We start from the raw sequence: 16,550 nt of genomic DNA on the forward strand, positions 1-16,550 counted from the left end.
GGAATTGGAATCCTCTTGTCTCACTCCATCCATCTCCAAGTTAAGCACCTAGTTTTAGCTGGTTGTCCAGTGTAATTCAACCCAGCCACCCAATATCTGTTTAAGATGCAATAGTGACATCCCTGTCCCCTGGCTAGGGAACAAGCCTATGCAACCATTATAAACTGCCACCTGAGCTTTACATAGTCTTCATTGCCGCTTTCTAGCAGTATGAGGAAAATAAAATAATCACATTGCTTCATGCTGATCTAAGCTGTAACGTAGTGGAGAACTGGAGTCTGGCTTTCAGATTTGTATTCTTACCACTGCGGCTGTGAACTGTGGGTACTCAGCTCCTCTGAAAACTGGGCTCTAAATACCTACTAAATCACATTAATTTAAACAATAGTTGAAATTATGTGGAATCAGGGTAATATCCCAAACAACATATGAATCTCTGTTACAGACTATGATCATCAAGCTTACTTGAAGTGATGCCTGGCAGTCACGCATGCATTTATATGTGTCTTACACATTCTGTTTATTATGAACTTGAAGGCTGTTTTTAAGTGCTTTTCCTAAAGGAAAGCTAAAGAATGGAGGAAAAAATAAAATCTCAGGAACTAATTTTGAGTGAGATTTTCTGTCTGCAACTATTGTATTGCCCATCTCAAAATCAATTTTATTTAGTCATCCTCACAAATGATGTTTTGAAGGAATGGAAGAATAATTACATTTAGTCATATTACAAAATGAATAATTGATAAGTTGAGTTGTTAAATATTTATTTTATTAAATGGAGCATGCAAAAATACCAGCGAGTTTCTTTTCTGACCAGAAGATTATTTCTGTGGGTTTGACTCCTTGGAGCTTTACAGATTTGGCTTTTTTAGTCTGAGTGGAAGCTGAAAGAGTCTAATCGGTGTCTCTCCAGAGTTCTGACTCGGAGCTCTGGCAGTGTCCCAGAGTATTTCAACCACTGCTGAACAAAACATTACACCTACCCGTATGGCTCATTTGGAATATGACCCACAAGCGTGACTGGAGGAGCAGTCAGCTGTGCTTGTGAAGGGTGAATAGGCTGTTATGAAGGAGACCATACGAAATACACCTACAGTGTCCAACCTGATCAGTCTTTAAGAAAGTGGTTATGCCTGCTTTCTCTTTTAAGTGTTGCACGTTAGAGGGAGATCATGAAACCTGAATTATGTGCTAGTTAAGGGATTGCATTAGCAATCCAGGCCCAAATCCTGTTGTCAGGTCCGTATGTGATATTTTGAATTCATGAGTCTGGGGGGAAATTGAGTCATTGAGTCTACTTGTGTGTTCATCTGAGAAAGGAACTTATCTCTTTGAGTTGCAGTTGTCATGTATAGAAGGAGGTGCAAATTGATATGGCTGTTAAAAATGAGGATTCCTGGAGGCCCAGTGGGCAAAACCAATTGTCATCTAACTTCACAGGTATATGGCACGTATTTTGAAATCCAACAGTTTAGGGCAATCCCTAACACACTTTCTCTTGGCAGTTTAAATTTAATCTTAGTTTTGTCCATGTAGATGTCCTCTGAGGTGTTAAAGACTGTGGCATAAGGAACATAGAGGAAACAAAAAAACCTCAGTTTCATATAAATGTAGTCACTGGTTGAAGATTTAATTAATAATTGATTCAGTGTAACTTGAGGTCAGGTGACATACTGGGCGTATGTAAATCTGTGAGCCCTGATAGTGTGAACCCACGCGTGCCGAGGGAGCTGGTTGATGTCACTGTGGGGACGCTCGTGATAATCTTTGAACAATTGTGTTGACTGGGAGAAGTGCATGAGGACTGGAGGAAAGCCGATTCTTCAAAAAGAAGAATCCAGTGAACTGCAGGCTGGTCAGCTTCACCTCAGTCCCTGACAACGTGATGGAACAACTAATCCTGGAAGCCATTTCCAGGCACTTGAAGGACAAGAAGGTGATTGGGAGCAGTCAGCGTGGATTCAGCAGGGAGTAGTCATGTTTAACCAACCTCATAACATTCTACAGTGAAATAAGTGGCCAGGTAGGTGAGGAGAGAGTGGTGGATGTTGTCTATCTTAACTTCAGTAAGGCTTTTGACAGTCTCCCATGAAATCCTCCTAGAGAAGCTGTTGAAGTATGGGCTGGATGAGGAGACAATAGATTGAAAGGAGGAGAGATTGAAAGAGGAGAAATAGATTGAAAACTGCCTGAATGGCTGGGCTGAGGGTGGTAATCGGGAGTATGAAGCCTAGTAGGAAGTATGTACTGTACACACTGTATTAGTGTGTGTATTAGCAGTGTAACCTAGGGGTCAGTGCTGGGCCCAGTCCTGTTTGATATCTTCATTAATGACTGGATGAATGGGCAGAGTGTACCCTGATGACACAAAACCGGGAGGAGTGGCTGATAGGCCAGAAGGTTGGGCAGCCAACTGGAGGGACCTCAACAGGCTGGAGAAATGGGTTGACAGGAACCTCATGAAGTTCAACAAGAAGTGCAAGTGCTGTACCTGGGGAGGAACAACCCCATGCACCAGCATACGCTGGTGGCTGACCAGCTGGAAAGAATCTTCACAGAAGAGGACCTGAAGGTCCCGATGGACACCAGCTTGAACATGAGCCAGCAATGGGCCCTTGCAGCAAAGAGAGGCAACAGTATGTCAGTGACAGGACCAGAGGGAATGGGCACAAACTGAAACACAGGAGGGTCTGTCTGAACATCAGGAACACTTTTTTAGCGAAAGGGTGAAGGAGCACTGGCACAGGTTGGCCAGAGAGGCTGTGAAATCTCCATCCTTGGAGATATTCAAAAGCCATCTGAACATGGTCCTGGGCATCCTTGCTCTAGGTGACCCTGTTTGATCAAGGGAGTTGAACCATATGGCCTCCAGAAGTTCCTTCCTACTTCCACCATTCTGTCATTCTATGACTTTATTGTTAATCTTTTCTGAACATTTATATTCTAGCCCTCCTGTTCTTGGTTCTGATGGCATTTCTTGGGCAGAGATGAATTTGTAGAAGGAGGGACACATGTAACAAAATGTTGACAGTGTAATGAAATGGAAAGATCCATTTAAATGTTTTGAGGAGGCAGTAATTCATGTTTGATTGAAGCTTATGTATGGGCAGATCAAAAAAATCAAACCAACTGAATGTTTTAATACAATTGTGGGTGGTAAATGTACACAGATACTGTACACAAAGTTGGCAAAAAGTTTGGCTGTGTGTAAGGAAAAGAAAGTTCTCAGGAGCACTCTCACAAGAATTTTTTACATTAAGCCTTTGGAAAAAACTTGCTTTTATTTTTCATGGTTTGAGGCTGCCTGGGTAAAAAGTGAAGCCTGCAGGTTTGGGATATCCTTTCGTTGAGTGTTTGTGGAAATATAAAGGCTGAGAAGTCATAAAATTATAATGGCAAGGTCAGATAAGCAGCCTGATATCTTCCTGCTTAGCAATTTAATAATGAACGGTATGCTATTTCCGTGGGATTAACCCACGGCCTCTGCCCGCCGGATTGTCACTTCCAGAGTGATTCTTATGGCGTTCAGTGGCCCAAATGTGCGATGGATCACATCAGTGACTGAGGCTGTGTGTGAAATACTCCAAAGAGGGCTCCACGTATCTAAAAACTTTCTGCCTCTGCTCAATTTGTTCTATATTTAAATAAACTTGAAATGTAACAAGGAAACCGTCTCAGTTTTCCAAAAACTTTTCATTATGCTTGGTTTACTGTTTCACACACACAGGTAATTCTACCGAAAGCAGCTCAGGGAGGATTTCTCATGTGGAATACACACATCTTTTAGGGACTAAAGACTAATATTTTCACTCTAAAATGCTCTCCTGGGAAGGGAAGAGGGACAGTTTGAAGACCTCGTGGGCCTCAGACAGCCTGGGGCCTCCCATGGTCATTCTGGATTCACCACCTTCTCCAGCCTCAAGGTGACCAGAAGTTTCTTGATTCCCACTGTTGGCTACCAGCAGCTGAAAAGTGACTCCTGGACTCCCCTACTGTCGCCTTCTCTCCTCCCCTGTTTTTAATATTGAAATACAAAAAAAATATATAGAAAATTGTGTACACTTGGAATTGTCTCATTTGTTGAAGTAGTGATTCCGTTTCTTTTTCTGCCTTTTTTCTTTGTTATTTTTCCTTATTCTCTGTTATATGCATATTTTATCTTTTCATTATCTGATGCTTGTTGTTCTAATTTGTTTTCCTCGCAGCAAACACACAGGCTTTGTTCAGGCTGCCTCTGCTTTCGGGGAGGCTGGGACACTGTCTCATTCCCTGCTGCCTTCATTCAAGAAAGACTGCCAGGCTTGGGATTTCAGCCGGCATCCTTTCCCTCATTGCCGCTGCCTGAGTTTGGGTGGGCTCCTGGATGTGGGCTGTTCAGCTGGCAATGTTGGTTGGGGTTTTTTTTCCCCTCCCTCATAACATGTAGTTTCAGTATGATGGGTTTGTTTTTCAGGGCTCGTAGTACTGCTTTTCTAGTGCAAGTAAACCAAGAAGCTCAGGAATGAAAGGGGCTCCCAGGAGAGCCTAAGAGATGGCTGGAATGAGGTGTGCATTTGGTATGAAAAATGCAGGCAACCTCTTTTATTTTTTTTTCCTGTGTAATTCTGGCCCAAGTCCTATTCACTGTTACATCAACTGACATCTCCAAAGACTCCGTGTGTCTGATTTAATGTGCCGCTTGGATGGAACAGCAGCCTAAAGCACCAGTGTGCCAGCCTGGCTAATTTTAGACAAGGTTTTGGTCACCCTGTTGTAGACAATGTTTATGGATAGATGTCATGCATTTACCAGTTCTATTCTTGCCTAAACATAACGAAGATGTTCCTCAAATGTAGCAACTAAACCATGCACGCGGTCTTACCCTTTTTCAACTAATGCCTCTGTGTTTATTGATGTCTTTTGGTTTTGCATTCTAGATCAAGATAGAGAAGGAGCTTAGCAGCCTCTACAAGAGAATGTTTGAACCTCTCCACGTGCCTCCAGAGCTCTTCCAAAGACTAACTGGACAGTTCTGCAACATTCAGACTTTAAAGACAGGTCAAGCCTATGCTGCGGAAGATAAAACATCAGTTGATGATAGGCTAAGCATCCTGCTGAAGGGGAAGTAGGTTCTGTAAAGCCTGGGGACAGTCTTATGCTTTGTGTGGTGGCTGAATAGATTAGGAAGTTGTTGGGGGTTTTGTTAGTTTTTTTAAGTCTATTGTTTGTACCGCATTATGGTCTACAGCCAAATATTCTATAGCCATAGACTATTTTGTGACACTGTTCTTAAATGGCAACGGTGTCTCTTACTGTGGCAGCATGTTATGTCTCCACTTGTGTGTGCAGCTGCATGGATTTTAGTGGGAGTTATGTTTGCATAATACCGAAGGCAGCGTCTTCCAGAACAAGCAAGAGATTTGCTTGAGTCTTAGATATCTAAGTCATCTTCTCAGTGCGTTCCCAGGTTTTAAGGTTAAAAAATATTGTGCGCGAGGGAAGGGAAAAAAATATCCCTCCGGTAGACTTTAAAAAAACCAGGCCTATTGGAACGGATTCATTGCACGTGTACGTGCAAACAGAGAGGGGCAGGTGCGCTGCCCCGAGGCTGACAGGACCCAGGTCAGAATGGGTAAAATACATTTCCGTGGCCAGGCTGTAATCTTGAAGCTCTTGCTAAGTTCTGGCCGATACTTTAACCAGTTTCTGTTGATGGCAGGAGTGATGTCGGGTTTCATCGTTTTTCTTTGAAGTCATTAGCTGCTCGTTACTGCAAAGCTAGTTATCTAAAGGAAGCCTGATTCTGGTGGGGCTGTATAGCATAACTCTTCAGAGCTTTTTCATTTGGAATAGCAGCGTTTTGAGGATACGCAACTCGAATTGGCTTCCAGCCTGTTCTGCTTGGAATTGGTGGAGGTTTAGGCAGAAGATAGGGTAGCTCTGGGGCTCAAATTCCAGAAGGTGAACATATCTTTGCCTGTTACCTGCTGCTTTACCATTGTCAATAATCATATCCAAATTTTGGATTAAATGAATCAACCTCCGTGACTTTAAAACGTTGTTTCATACATTTTCATTTTCAGAATGAAGGTGTCTTATCGAGGGCATTTTCTGCATAATATATACCCCTGTGCCTTTATAGATTCTCCTGAATTTCGATCAACGCAGATGAACCGGGGTGAGAAATTCCAGGTACACTTCGGTTTAAGTGTCGGTGCATATGAATGAATGAGTTCATAAAAAAAAAAAACAAAACAGAGCATAAATTTGATCCACAGTGAACTATTTGGCCTGCATAATTTTGTTAGCTTTCTAGTACTGGTATTTCATGATGGACCGTATCAAGAATAACTTTTAAAATTAAATGCTGCAAAACAGTATTACGATGGTGTTCACTGAGCAGTGTGGCATTTGGTGTTCTGTTGTCTTCTATTGTTTCCAAGTTTTATTTTGTGTTAAGAGATTATTCAGGACAAATAATTTAAGAGATAGCTTTACTGGAAAAAAAGAGATTATGTGAGCATTCTCATCACTGGGTCAAAAACAGAGAAGGAAAAATAATTATTGTAACATTTGGTGTTACTTAAATGAAAGATTAAAAATTCAGGCACAAGTGGTTTGAAATTGGTGTTTATCTAAATGTATGAATGCTTCTGTCATTTTGAACGTTGTTAAAGCAACATAAGCTGAAAGAGATCACAGTATTGAATAAAAATATTCATACGGGGAACAAAAAGGGTATATATCTCTGGCAGTGTAATTATGCTAGTACATTAAAGGATATCTTATACTCTAGCTTGTGGGGAAAAAAATACTATTAGAGAGGGGTTTTTTTTTACTGTTAGAGAAGTGTTTTTTTTCTGAGAAGCCATATTGCCGAAATGGCTATTTTGCTACCTCTTACCTGATGTTCTTTAACTGGGTATGTCTAATAATGACCAGACAGTGTCTGGCTGGGTGCATCCACACGGATGCCCTGGCAGAAGGGAAGGGACGGGAGAGCAACGTAGACTCTAAAATCAGTGGTTGATGTCATATGTTCCGGTCAAACACTAGGCTTAACGCCAAGGAGAGAGAGTTGTCTGGATGTATTCGTTGCACGGCGGTGAGGCGTCCCGCGGCACGGCCGCCCTCTTGGCACTGCCTGTTTCTCTCATAGGCGACCGGCTACAAATGGGTCCCTTCCGAAGGGAAAAGGCTCATGCCTCGACTTCTGCCTGCCTTAAAAATTATTTCAGTCTGGTGCGGTGTGCAGCCTTCGCTCCTGAGTTGTGCTTGTTGCTGCCATATGAGCTCTCTCAGCGTTAACATTGTGAGAGGGCACAGATTCAGTCTTAAGGACCCCATCTGCTGGCAACGCTGGCAAATTCTTCCCCAGCCTGCGTGCTCGTATTGCAGACGGCGAAGTTAAAACCCACGCATACGTGACCGTTTCCCATCATTTCTTAGGCTTTATGTATTTTTAATTTTTTCAGGAGGTCACGTTAGCTTGCGATAGCAGAGAGCACCTGATTTCTATGTAGACGACTGACTGTCCCTGGCAAAACCTGCCGTTGAGTATGACGGAGCGGTGCAGGTTTCGGTGTGCCCTCTGCCGGTGCGGGGGGATGAACCTGGCGGGTCCAGCCACCCTGGAGAGGGTGCCAGCTCCTCTGTAATAACTATCCATAGCTGAGTTATCAGTAACTGAGCAAACGGAGCCTTAGCTCAACTGCTAGAAGGTGGTACTTTTAGGATCAGCGGGGCTGATAGTGAAGAGAGAAAGGTTAAACTTTTTAGTGATTTTTTTTTTTTATATTAAAAAAAAAAATCTTTGATGGAGACCTTTGGACTATGCCACTTGTTCCTGCTTGGTGACAGCGACATAAAATAAAACCAAGCAACACGTAGGTCTGTTGGGATGCGAGTAGTGTCATCACTGTAGGACTGACTTTATATGTAAACCTTCCCTAATATCAATGCTTTCACAGTTTGGGAACTTGTGAGAGATTTTCCCCTATTATCTCCCCCCGCCCCAGGTTTGCTGAAAAACAAACTGGTGATGCTTATCGGTTAAAAATATGATGCTAATAAATATCTGAGATGTTTTACATTTTGTAACTATCGCGTTCTAAGAGATACAAAATAGTTTTATGGCTTTAAGAGTTATTTTAACTGGAGGCGCAAATAACATTCTATCGCTTATTTTAAAGCATGTTTAAATGTGCTAATTTAAAATCATTTTCAAATGTGCTAATTCTAAGCATGTATTTTCTCATGTATTTTCTCAGGTCACCATTATTGCAGATGATAACTGCAAGTTCCTGTGCTGGTCCAGGGAAAGGCTGACTTATTTTCTGGAAACTGAGCCATTTCTTTTTGAGATCTTTAAGTATCTTATTGGCAAAGATATTACAAATAAACTCTACTCATTGAATGACCCGACCTTAAATGACAAGGTAAGCAACTGAAGTTCTGTTTGGGAATTTTCCTCTCCCACACAAATGCATCGTTACTTCAATTTTAAATCCTCTTAAAGCACCTTTTTTTTTAAATTCTTGCTATCAGCTGCTGAATTCACATTCATTGCCTTCTAGTGCCAAAGCGTGAGTCAGTGCAACATGTCTATCGGAAGCAATATTGGTTAAAGTTAGCACGGTAACGTGCAAGAAAGATGAATAACCGAGATTCAGAACTGATCCACTAGCACAACTATTTCTAGCTAGCTAGACATGATGGCCGGTACCTAAAATAGGTGCTTCTCCCTGGATAACCTTTCTCATTAACAAATGGATGCCTTTGTACAAAGAAGCTTCAGGGTTTCTTCTCAAAGAATTTGCTTGCTGGGGTCAAACTGGGTAGTGCTGGTTGCCAAGAAGAATAATTTCAACATGTGTTGAGGGTTGCAAGTACAAAAAAACCCAAAAAACCAAACCAGTTAGATTGATACAAGGTAGTTAGCAGAAGGAGGCATGAGATACGTATAAAATATAACTAAATATATATATATATAAAATATTCAGTGCTCCGAATATACCTCATTCTTCTTTGCATGTAGATTGTTTTACGTGTCATGGTTATCTAGGTGTAGTCATGGATATATTGATTATCTTGTTTTACTTACATTTTGTCATCTTAGTTACATGGCTTTTCAAGATTTGGACAGTAACTTGGCTGCTGGTGGTTTGGGGGTTTTTTATTGTTTATGTAGTGGCTGTAGGGTTCTCATATATAATTTATTTGAAGAACTTTCACCATCATTTATGAAAAGCTTTATAATTTTATAATAACAGTATTTTTGTATTCTGTCTGTATTGATTTAACTCACAGAAACTCAGAGCAAAAATCCTTCTCATCAGATTGCCAATAAACATCTCGTATATAGGTAAAATAGTTGCTTCTGCAAAGTTGTGAATTTACTAGAAAATGATCCAGAAGGAATGACTGCCACTGCTACTGTCCAATAGGCCTGACTTGTCATGTCTTCATGGCTAATTAGACATTGTAAGTTTTCTCAGTTTTGTACTGGCTATAGAAAGCGAAAAGAAGGGACTGTTGGAGAAACAATTTAATAGCAGTAAAGTACTGCTTATTCTGCCTTCTGGTCAGTGAAATAGAGGATTACACTGTCTTGCAATCAGATCCTCAAAACTATTTCGGATCTCTGTTTTAATCTTAATAATGCAGTAAGATAAAAGTGATCTAGCAGGAATGTACCATTTATAAAATACATCTTATAGAGTATGTGGTTAAAGCTGCTTTTTTTTTTTTAATGAAAGTAATTATAGCAAAATGTTCTGTAGTAAAACCCACATCTACATAGACAGTAAGCTGTTCCTGGAGTATGGCATCTGAAAGGAACGTGTAGCAATGTGCCTCCTGTGTGCGCTGGGGATTGCATTCAGACTGCCTCTCCTGGGAGACTGCTCTTCTCAACACTCCTCACCTTGCCTTTTTTCCTCCTCTTTTTTGCTCTTTCTTCTTTTTTTTTTCCTTGTTTTTTCTTGTTTTCCTTTTTCTCTTTTTCCTCTTTTCTATTTTCTGTTTTATTTTCCCTCTTTTCTTTCCTCTTTCCTTCCCTCATTTTCTTTTTTGACGTGTGGGTGACAGCATTAGGATGTCATGCCTAGTGTACAGTCATCTGCAATACGCTTGACTTCCGGCACTGTAGAGCTTCAGCACTAGTATAGATATTTCTTGAAATGAAAATATAATGAAGTGCTCATTGTAATGTTGTAATTGGTTGTTAAAGTGAAAGGTCCTTATCATACCTTCTTATCAAACCACCAAACTTCACCCCTCCTTTGACTTCACATCTGCACGCTTTAACTTCAGTTTGTACCAAGTCTTTATCTTTAGTGACAATAGTCACATGATTTTAAAATTATTGTAACTGTTTCATCACAGTAACTTTTGCAAATGTATGTTACAAAAATTAAGAGTGAGCTTTTGGGAAATTTGTAGTACCTTTTTATTATTCCTCAAATGAAAATCCTGTTGCACAAGCCCTTCCTACATGACATAGGGCAAGAACCGTCAAATAAATTCTCCTTCATTTCCCCATTGCCAGCACCTTGTGCATGTGTCACTTCTCACAGGCTGCATTGTCAAATATACGTATTACTGGTGTCTTTAATGCTTCTGAAGTGGTGACGATCTCAACAGAAAATGCTGTAGTTGATTTCTGTACACAGGGGACGTACAAGAAACGACAACTAAAAGAAATTCAGTATAGATTATTCATCATCAAGATGGTAGTAAGAAGATAAGAATATCTGTTCACTGTATGTTGGAAATCAGAAAAGTATCCATTTATTTGTAAGGAACCCCATGATTTTCTCGTACCTAAGGAGGTTTTCACTACTGTTGGGAAAACAGTCATTCCTCTCCACGTGATAATTCCCAACTTTTAAAATTCAGTAAAGTCAAGTTATCGGTTATGCTTTTGTCATTGATTACAATCTTTCACATACAGCTAAAACAGCATTCTGACTTGCAGTAATACTTAACAAGGTACAGTCTATGGTTTCATATAAATATTATAGTACAAAGTCTTCTCAGGAAGACTGCTCAAAGGAAATGGAAGCTCATAAGGCCGTTTGATAGGTGGAGGATAATGTTTATGTGATGCATTTAATCTGTCTTCAGTACCATCAGGAGCCCAATGGTCATCTACTAGGAAGGAATGACATTCACCAGTTTCTAACCTGATGAAATGAAAAGCCAGGAAAGTGAACAAATTTCTGTTAAGATCCAAATTGCTAGCAAGGAGGACCAGGCTCATCATAAAGGCTGTATTTAATTACAGACCATCATACCTAAATAATGAATTACCAAATAATAAAAATCAACCTTTCTGTAGGAAAATACGTGAATTGTCCAGTGCAAAGCAGAGTTAAAATTCAATAATAATTAATCTGAGGTGTCATGCTTGTCAATCTTCTGATTCCAATATATTACTGGCATCTTCTATTTTCAGTTAAACCAATTTACACTGCATAGAATTTTCTGTTCTAACCGGTTTCTTGATCTGTGAATAGTCGTAGCTGAGACCAGAGCATCTACTCCAGAGGAAATAATTATTTTCCGTCTTTATTTCAATTTACTTGATACCTTTTTTAAATAATAATTTTATTTTTTTTTTTTAGGCTTCAAAAAAGATTGATCGACAGCCTAGTCTTTGCTCACAGCTCTCTGTGATGCAGATGAGAAACAGCATGGCCAGCAGCAGCGACAGTGAGGATGGCTTGCAGATGTTTCTTCGGGGGACTTCCTCTGCATCCTCTCTTCGTGAGTGCTCAAAGTAGCTCATGCCAGTTTCGAACACAGCTTGGTTGATCGTTAGAGATGATTGCAGAACTCCTGTTGCCCTGAGTGGGAGCAGACTGTAGCTTTTTGGGTGCTGCTGTACATCAACTAAGTGGAGGGACCTAACTGTAGGGAATTCATAAGATGCGTAAGGCTTTGTATGCTGAGTGAAGCTGCCTCATGTAGATACTGGCAAAAAAACCCCGGCATGTATTGTAATAATTTTTGGCATAATGTTAATGTGTAGACATAATGTGGAATGTTTATCACAATGGGACAAAACTGTGAAAGTACAGTGCCTGTCACAGTAGTATCTCCTTTGGTCTGTGACTGGTGCTCGTAGAAATTAAAAACCCAAACAAAACTTTCCCTCAGCAAGTCGGTGCTTGGTATTTCCTCCTGAGGGAGTTTGTATCGGCAGAGTCTGGAGAAATGTGGTGTACAAGGAATGTTTTAATGCCACCTGGAAAAGCTCCAGATATCCTCTCAGGCTCTCCTTCACTGTGCTTTATATGACAGGAGTAATAGAGAACAGATGAAATGAGGGAAGAAACCACATGTGACATTTTTTCTTCTACTCTTGGAATATATTCCTTTGTAGGAACCTTCTAAACAATTCTTTGTAGGCTATTGTTATTTTTTACTTTTAATTTTCCTGGATCTCAACTTCAGCAGTAGCCTGAATTCTGAAAGCAGCTTTTGAACAAAAAAAAAACCCAGAAGATGCTCAATTTTATCGTTTGGCATAAGTTGTTAGTTTAATGGAATTTAAAACGATCATATAGTATTATTTATTTTGATTTGGGAATTATTATTCATTAGTAATTAGAATTCAAATATACGAGGAAAAAAAATCACTGCCAGTTATTTATTATGGTTAAACTCTCTACTAAGCAGACAAAGTATTTTAAAGTATTTGTATTTTCATGTTTAATTATCTGTTTTCCATTGTGTTCCTCACAGTTCCCATCCAGGAACTCCTTCAGATTTGGAGGGCGTGTCTGTTTTCACTCTTTAACATTGGTATAGTCTGCATGCCCAGATAGATGGAAGCAAAAGCCTTGCTAGTGTTTCACCCTACTAGAATATCAAGGGTGACACCTGGAATATAGTTTGATGAAAATTCCAGTGTTTTCTTTATTTCTTCTCTCTTCCCTGAAAGGACATTTAGAATCACAGAACAGTTGAGGTTGGAAGGAACCTCTGGAGATTGTCTAGTCCAACCCCATATTCAAAGCAGGGTCAGCAAGAGCAGGTTGCTCAGGGTCATGTCCAGTCAAGCTTTGAATGTTCCCAAGGTGGAAGACTTCACAGCCTCTCTGGGCAACCTGTTCCAAGGCCTTTACCACCCTCATGGCGAAAAAGATTTCCCTTATTGCAACTCATGACTGTTGTCCTTTGTTCTTTAGTGCATGCCTCCGAGAAGAGTCTGGCTCTGTCTTCTTTATACACTTCCATTAGGTAGCCGAAGACAACAGTAAGATCCCCCGAGAGCCATCTGTTCATAAGGCTGAACACACCCAGTTCTTGCAGCGTCTCCGTGTACGTCATGTGCTCCAGCCTCTGACCATCTTGGTTGCTCTCCACTGCACTTGCTCCAGTATGTCCATGTCTTTCTTGTTTGGGGAAGCACAAAACTGCACACAGCACTCCAGATCCTGTCTCACAAGTGCTAAATAGAGGGGTTTAATCTCTTTCATTGACCTGCTGGCTATGCTCTCGCTAATATGGCCCAGTATATGCTGCTAATGTGGACCAATGTATCGATGGCCTTCTTCACTGCAGGGGCACTCTGCTGACTCATTCCATTTTGTGTCCACCAGGACCCTCAGCTCTGTTTCTGCAAAGCTGCTTCCCAACCAGTTGATGCCCAGGCTGTACTGCTGTGTAGGTTTGTCATGTCCCAGGTGCAGGAATTTGCCTTTGTTGAACTTCATGTGGTTTCTGTAAGTTCTGTTCTCCAGCCTCTGAAGTCCCTTTCTCACTAGCCACCCTACCCTCTAGCCTATCAACAGTTTCCCTCACTACTTGTCTGTTGTCTGTGAACTTGGTGGGAGTGCACTCCATCTCATCATCCAGGTCATTAGTATATTGAACATTATAGGCCTTGGTATTGGCCCTCGAGGGACACTGCTGGTAACCAGCTGCCAGCTGGGTTTTGTACTGCTGTTCGCCACCCTGTGAACTCAGCAGTCCAGCAAACTGTAGTCCATATATCCAGTCCATTTCTCGCCCATTTGGCTAGAAGGATTCTATGGTAGACTGTGGAGGGCCATGCTACAGTCCAAGTAAACAACATCTGCTGTACTCCCTTCATCCACAGAGCCCATCATCTCACCACAGAAGGCACAATCTGCCCATGGTACATCCGTGTTGGCTATTCCCAGTCACCTTCCCGTCCTTCATGTGCTTGGACATGGCTTCCAGGAAGACAGGCTCCATAATCTTCCTGGGGACTGAGGTTAGACTGATAGGCAAATAGTTTCGTGGGTGCTTCTCCTTGCACTTCTTGAAAATTGCCATGACAGTGGCCTTTTTTTCTCTCCCCTGACTGCTGTGACCTTTCCAAGATGATAGTGAGGGATCTTGCAATCGCATCAGCCAACCCTTAGCACGCTTGGATGCAGCCCATGTGATTCCACAGTCTTGTGTTTTTCCTGTTGACTTCAGTGGTTCTTAACTCAGTCCTGCTTTCCTGTAAGTCAAGTATCACTGTCCTGGTCTCTACCACTAGACTCAGAGGCCTGGGAGGCCTCCAGAGAAGCTTGTAAAGTTAAAACCAAAGCATAAAAGCTATTGGATATCTCAGCCTTTTCCATATCCCTATATCCCATGTCCCACAGAGCCATGGCCTCACAGTTTCCCTGGTCTTCCTTTTGTTGCCAGTGTATTTGTAGAAGCCCTTCTTATTGCCCTTCACTAGATCCAGGTCCAGCTGAACTCTGACTTTCCTAATGCCATCACTGCATGCTTGGGCCATGTTTCTGTATTCCCCCCCAAGCAGCTCATCCCTGCTTCCACTTCGTGTGTGTGTGTTTGAGCTCTGTCAGGACTTTCCTGTTCATCTATGCCAGCCTCCTACCACGCTTGCTCAACTTTCTGTGCATTGGAATGGACTGTCCTTGTGTTTTGAGGAAGGTGGCCTTGAAGATCAACTGTCTGTCCTTGGGTCCCTTTGCCCTTGCAGGCCATGTCCCATGTGTTCCTGCCAAGTAGATCCCTACGCAATCTACAGTCCCCTGTCCTCAGGTCCAGGGTTGTAATTCTGCTATTTGTCTTGCACACTTCTCAGTATCTTAAATTCCACCAGCTCCTGGACACTGCAGCCAAGGTTACCATCAGCCTTCAGCTCCCTGATGAGTTCTTCCTTGTTCGTCAGTGACAGGTCCAGCAGAGCACCTCCCCTAGTCGGCTCATCTAGTCGGCTCATCGATCACTTGTTTGAAGAAATTATCTGCTACGTTCTTCAGAAATCTCCTGGACTACTTGCTCCCAGCCCTGTTGACTTTCCACCAGATACTGGGGTGGTTAAAGTTCCCCACGAGTACCAAGGCCTGCGATCATGAGGCTTCATCCAGTTGTCTAAAGAAGGCTTCCATCTACTTGCTCTTCTTGATCGGGCAGCCTGTAGTGGATACCTGTCATGAAGTCTCCTGTGTTGGTCTGTTCTCTGATCTTTACCCATAAGCTCTCGACTGACTTTTCACCTCTTCCACAGCAAAGCTCCATGAAATTGAAGCCACTCCATTGCATAGAATGCCCTTGGACAAATTTGCACACTCGGAAGCCTGAAAGAAATTGTAAAACTGTGTTTGTGCAATTAGTTAGAATTAAAATTCTCTTTCAGGCTTAGCAGCAAAACACTTACACCAGTATTTTGGCTTTGGGAGAAAGCCATCTAAATGCATGCCATGTTCAGCTGTAATTATGTTAATCCCTACGATGCATCTGTGCTTAGCACATACGTGAGAAATACACTTTTCCTCTGTTGTACTTTTCCTTGGTTTGTGTACCGTATTTTCTGGCGTGTGGGGTGTACCTTCCCCAAAAGAGGGGTTTAAATGTCTTTTATGTTCCAAAATTGCTGAGTCCAACAGCAGTTGGTGTAGTTGATGCTGCCCCTGCCAGCACCTCGCTGGCATCATGATGTGCGGCCGCAGCCCCCCAAGCCCAGTACTTGCCTTTTGGGGAGGCAGGGGGTCACCCCTGCAGCAGCGTGTCACACACCTTGGGAAATGCCGTCCTTTATTTCTCCTTTGTTTTTTGACTGTGTTAGTTATTCCTGGGTACTGTCATTGCTGATGAGGGGGTTGCTACCAAGGTGAGCTCTGCTTAAAGGTCTGTATTCCATGTGGATTGTGGCCATGTATGTACTTTTTCTCAGATCAGAGGGAAACTGAACAATTTTAATTTTTTTTGTCTGTTTTTTAAGATTCAGTATGAGATACGCTGAGGCTTACTGTCCCGGTGCTGTTCCCCTGCATCCTCCTTCAATCATACATTTGTTTATTAAAAACCAAAACAAAACCCCGACACCAAACCCAGAAGATTTAGTGAGGAACATATGGAAATTACAAACTTTTTTTTTTTTTCATTAGAATAATACATTAATAAGAGAAACTTGCCTTTACAGGATCTCTACAGGACTGTCTTGTCATTGCTAGGTGATCGATTGTTGTGTGGACAAAAGCTTCCTATTACAAATATGATATTTGACTACTACAATTGAAATAAGTTTTATTCTCCTAATTTCCATATTCTCAAAAAATTTAGCATTTATATTT

General features: G+C 41.6%; 1 protein-coding gene across 3 annotated transcripts in view; it reads left to right on the plus strand.

Moving 5' to 3' along the window:
• Nucleotides 1-16,550, plus strand: part of POPDC1 (popeye domain cAMP effector 1) — a 62,364-nt gene that overhangs the window by 42,850 nt on the left and 2,964 nt on the right. For all 3 annotated transcript variants that reach the window (XM_074581033.1, XM_074581031.1, XM_074581032.1), the window contains 4 exons: nucleotides 4,917-5,104; nucleotides 6,063-6,171; nucleotides 8,250-8,417; nucleotides 11,607-11,748. In XM_074581033.1, the coding sequence (XP_074437134.1) occupies nucleotides 4,917-5,104; nucleotides 6,063-6,171; nucleotides 8,250-8,417; nucleotides 11,607-11,748 (607 nt within the window). The remainder of the gene's footprint in view (nucleotides 1-4,916; nucleotides 5,105-6,062; nucleotides 6,172-8,249; nucleotides 8,418-11,606; nucleotides 11,749-16,550) is intronic.

Source organism: Larus michahellis, chromosome 3 (genome assembly GCF_964199755.1).
Source record: "Larus michahellis chromosome 3, bLarMic1.1, whole genome shotgun sequence".
NCBI lineage: Eukaryota > Metazoa > Chordata > Aves > Charadriiformes > Laridae > Larus > Larus michahellis.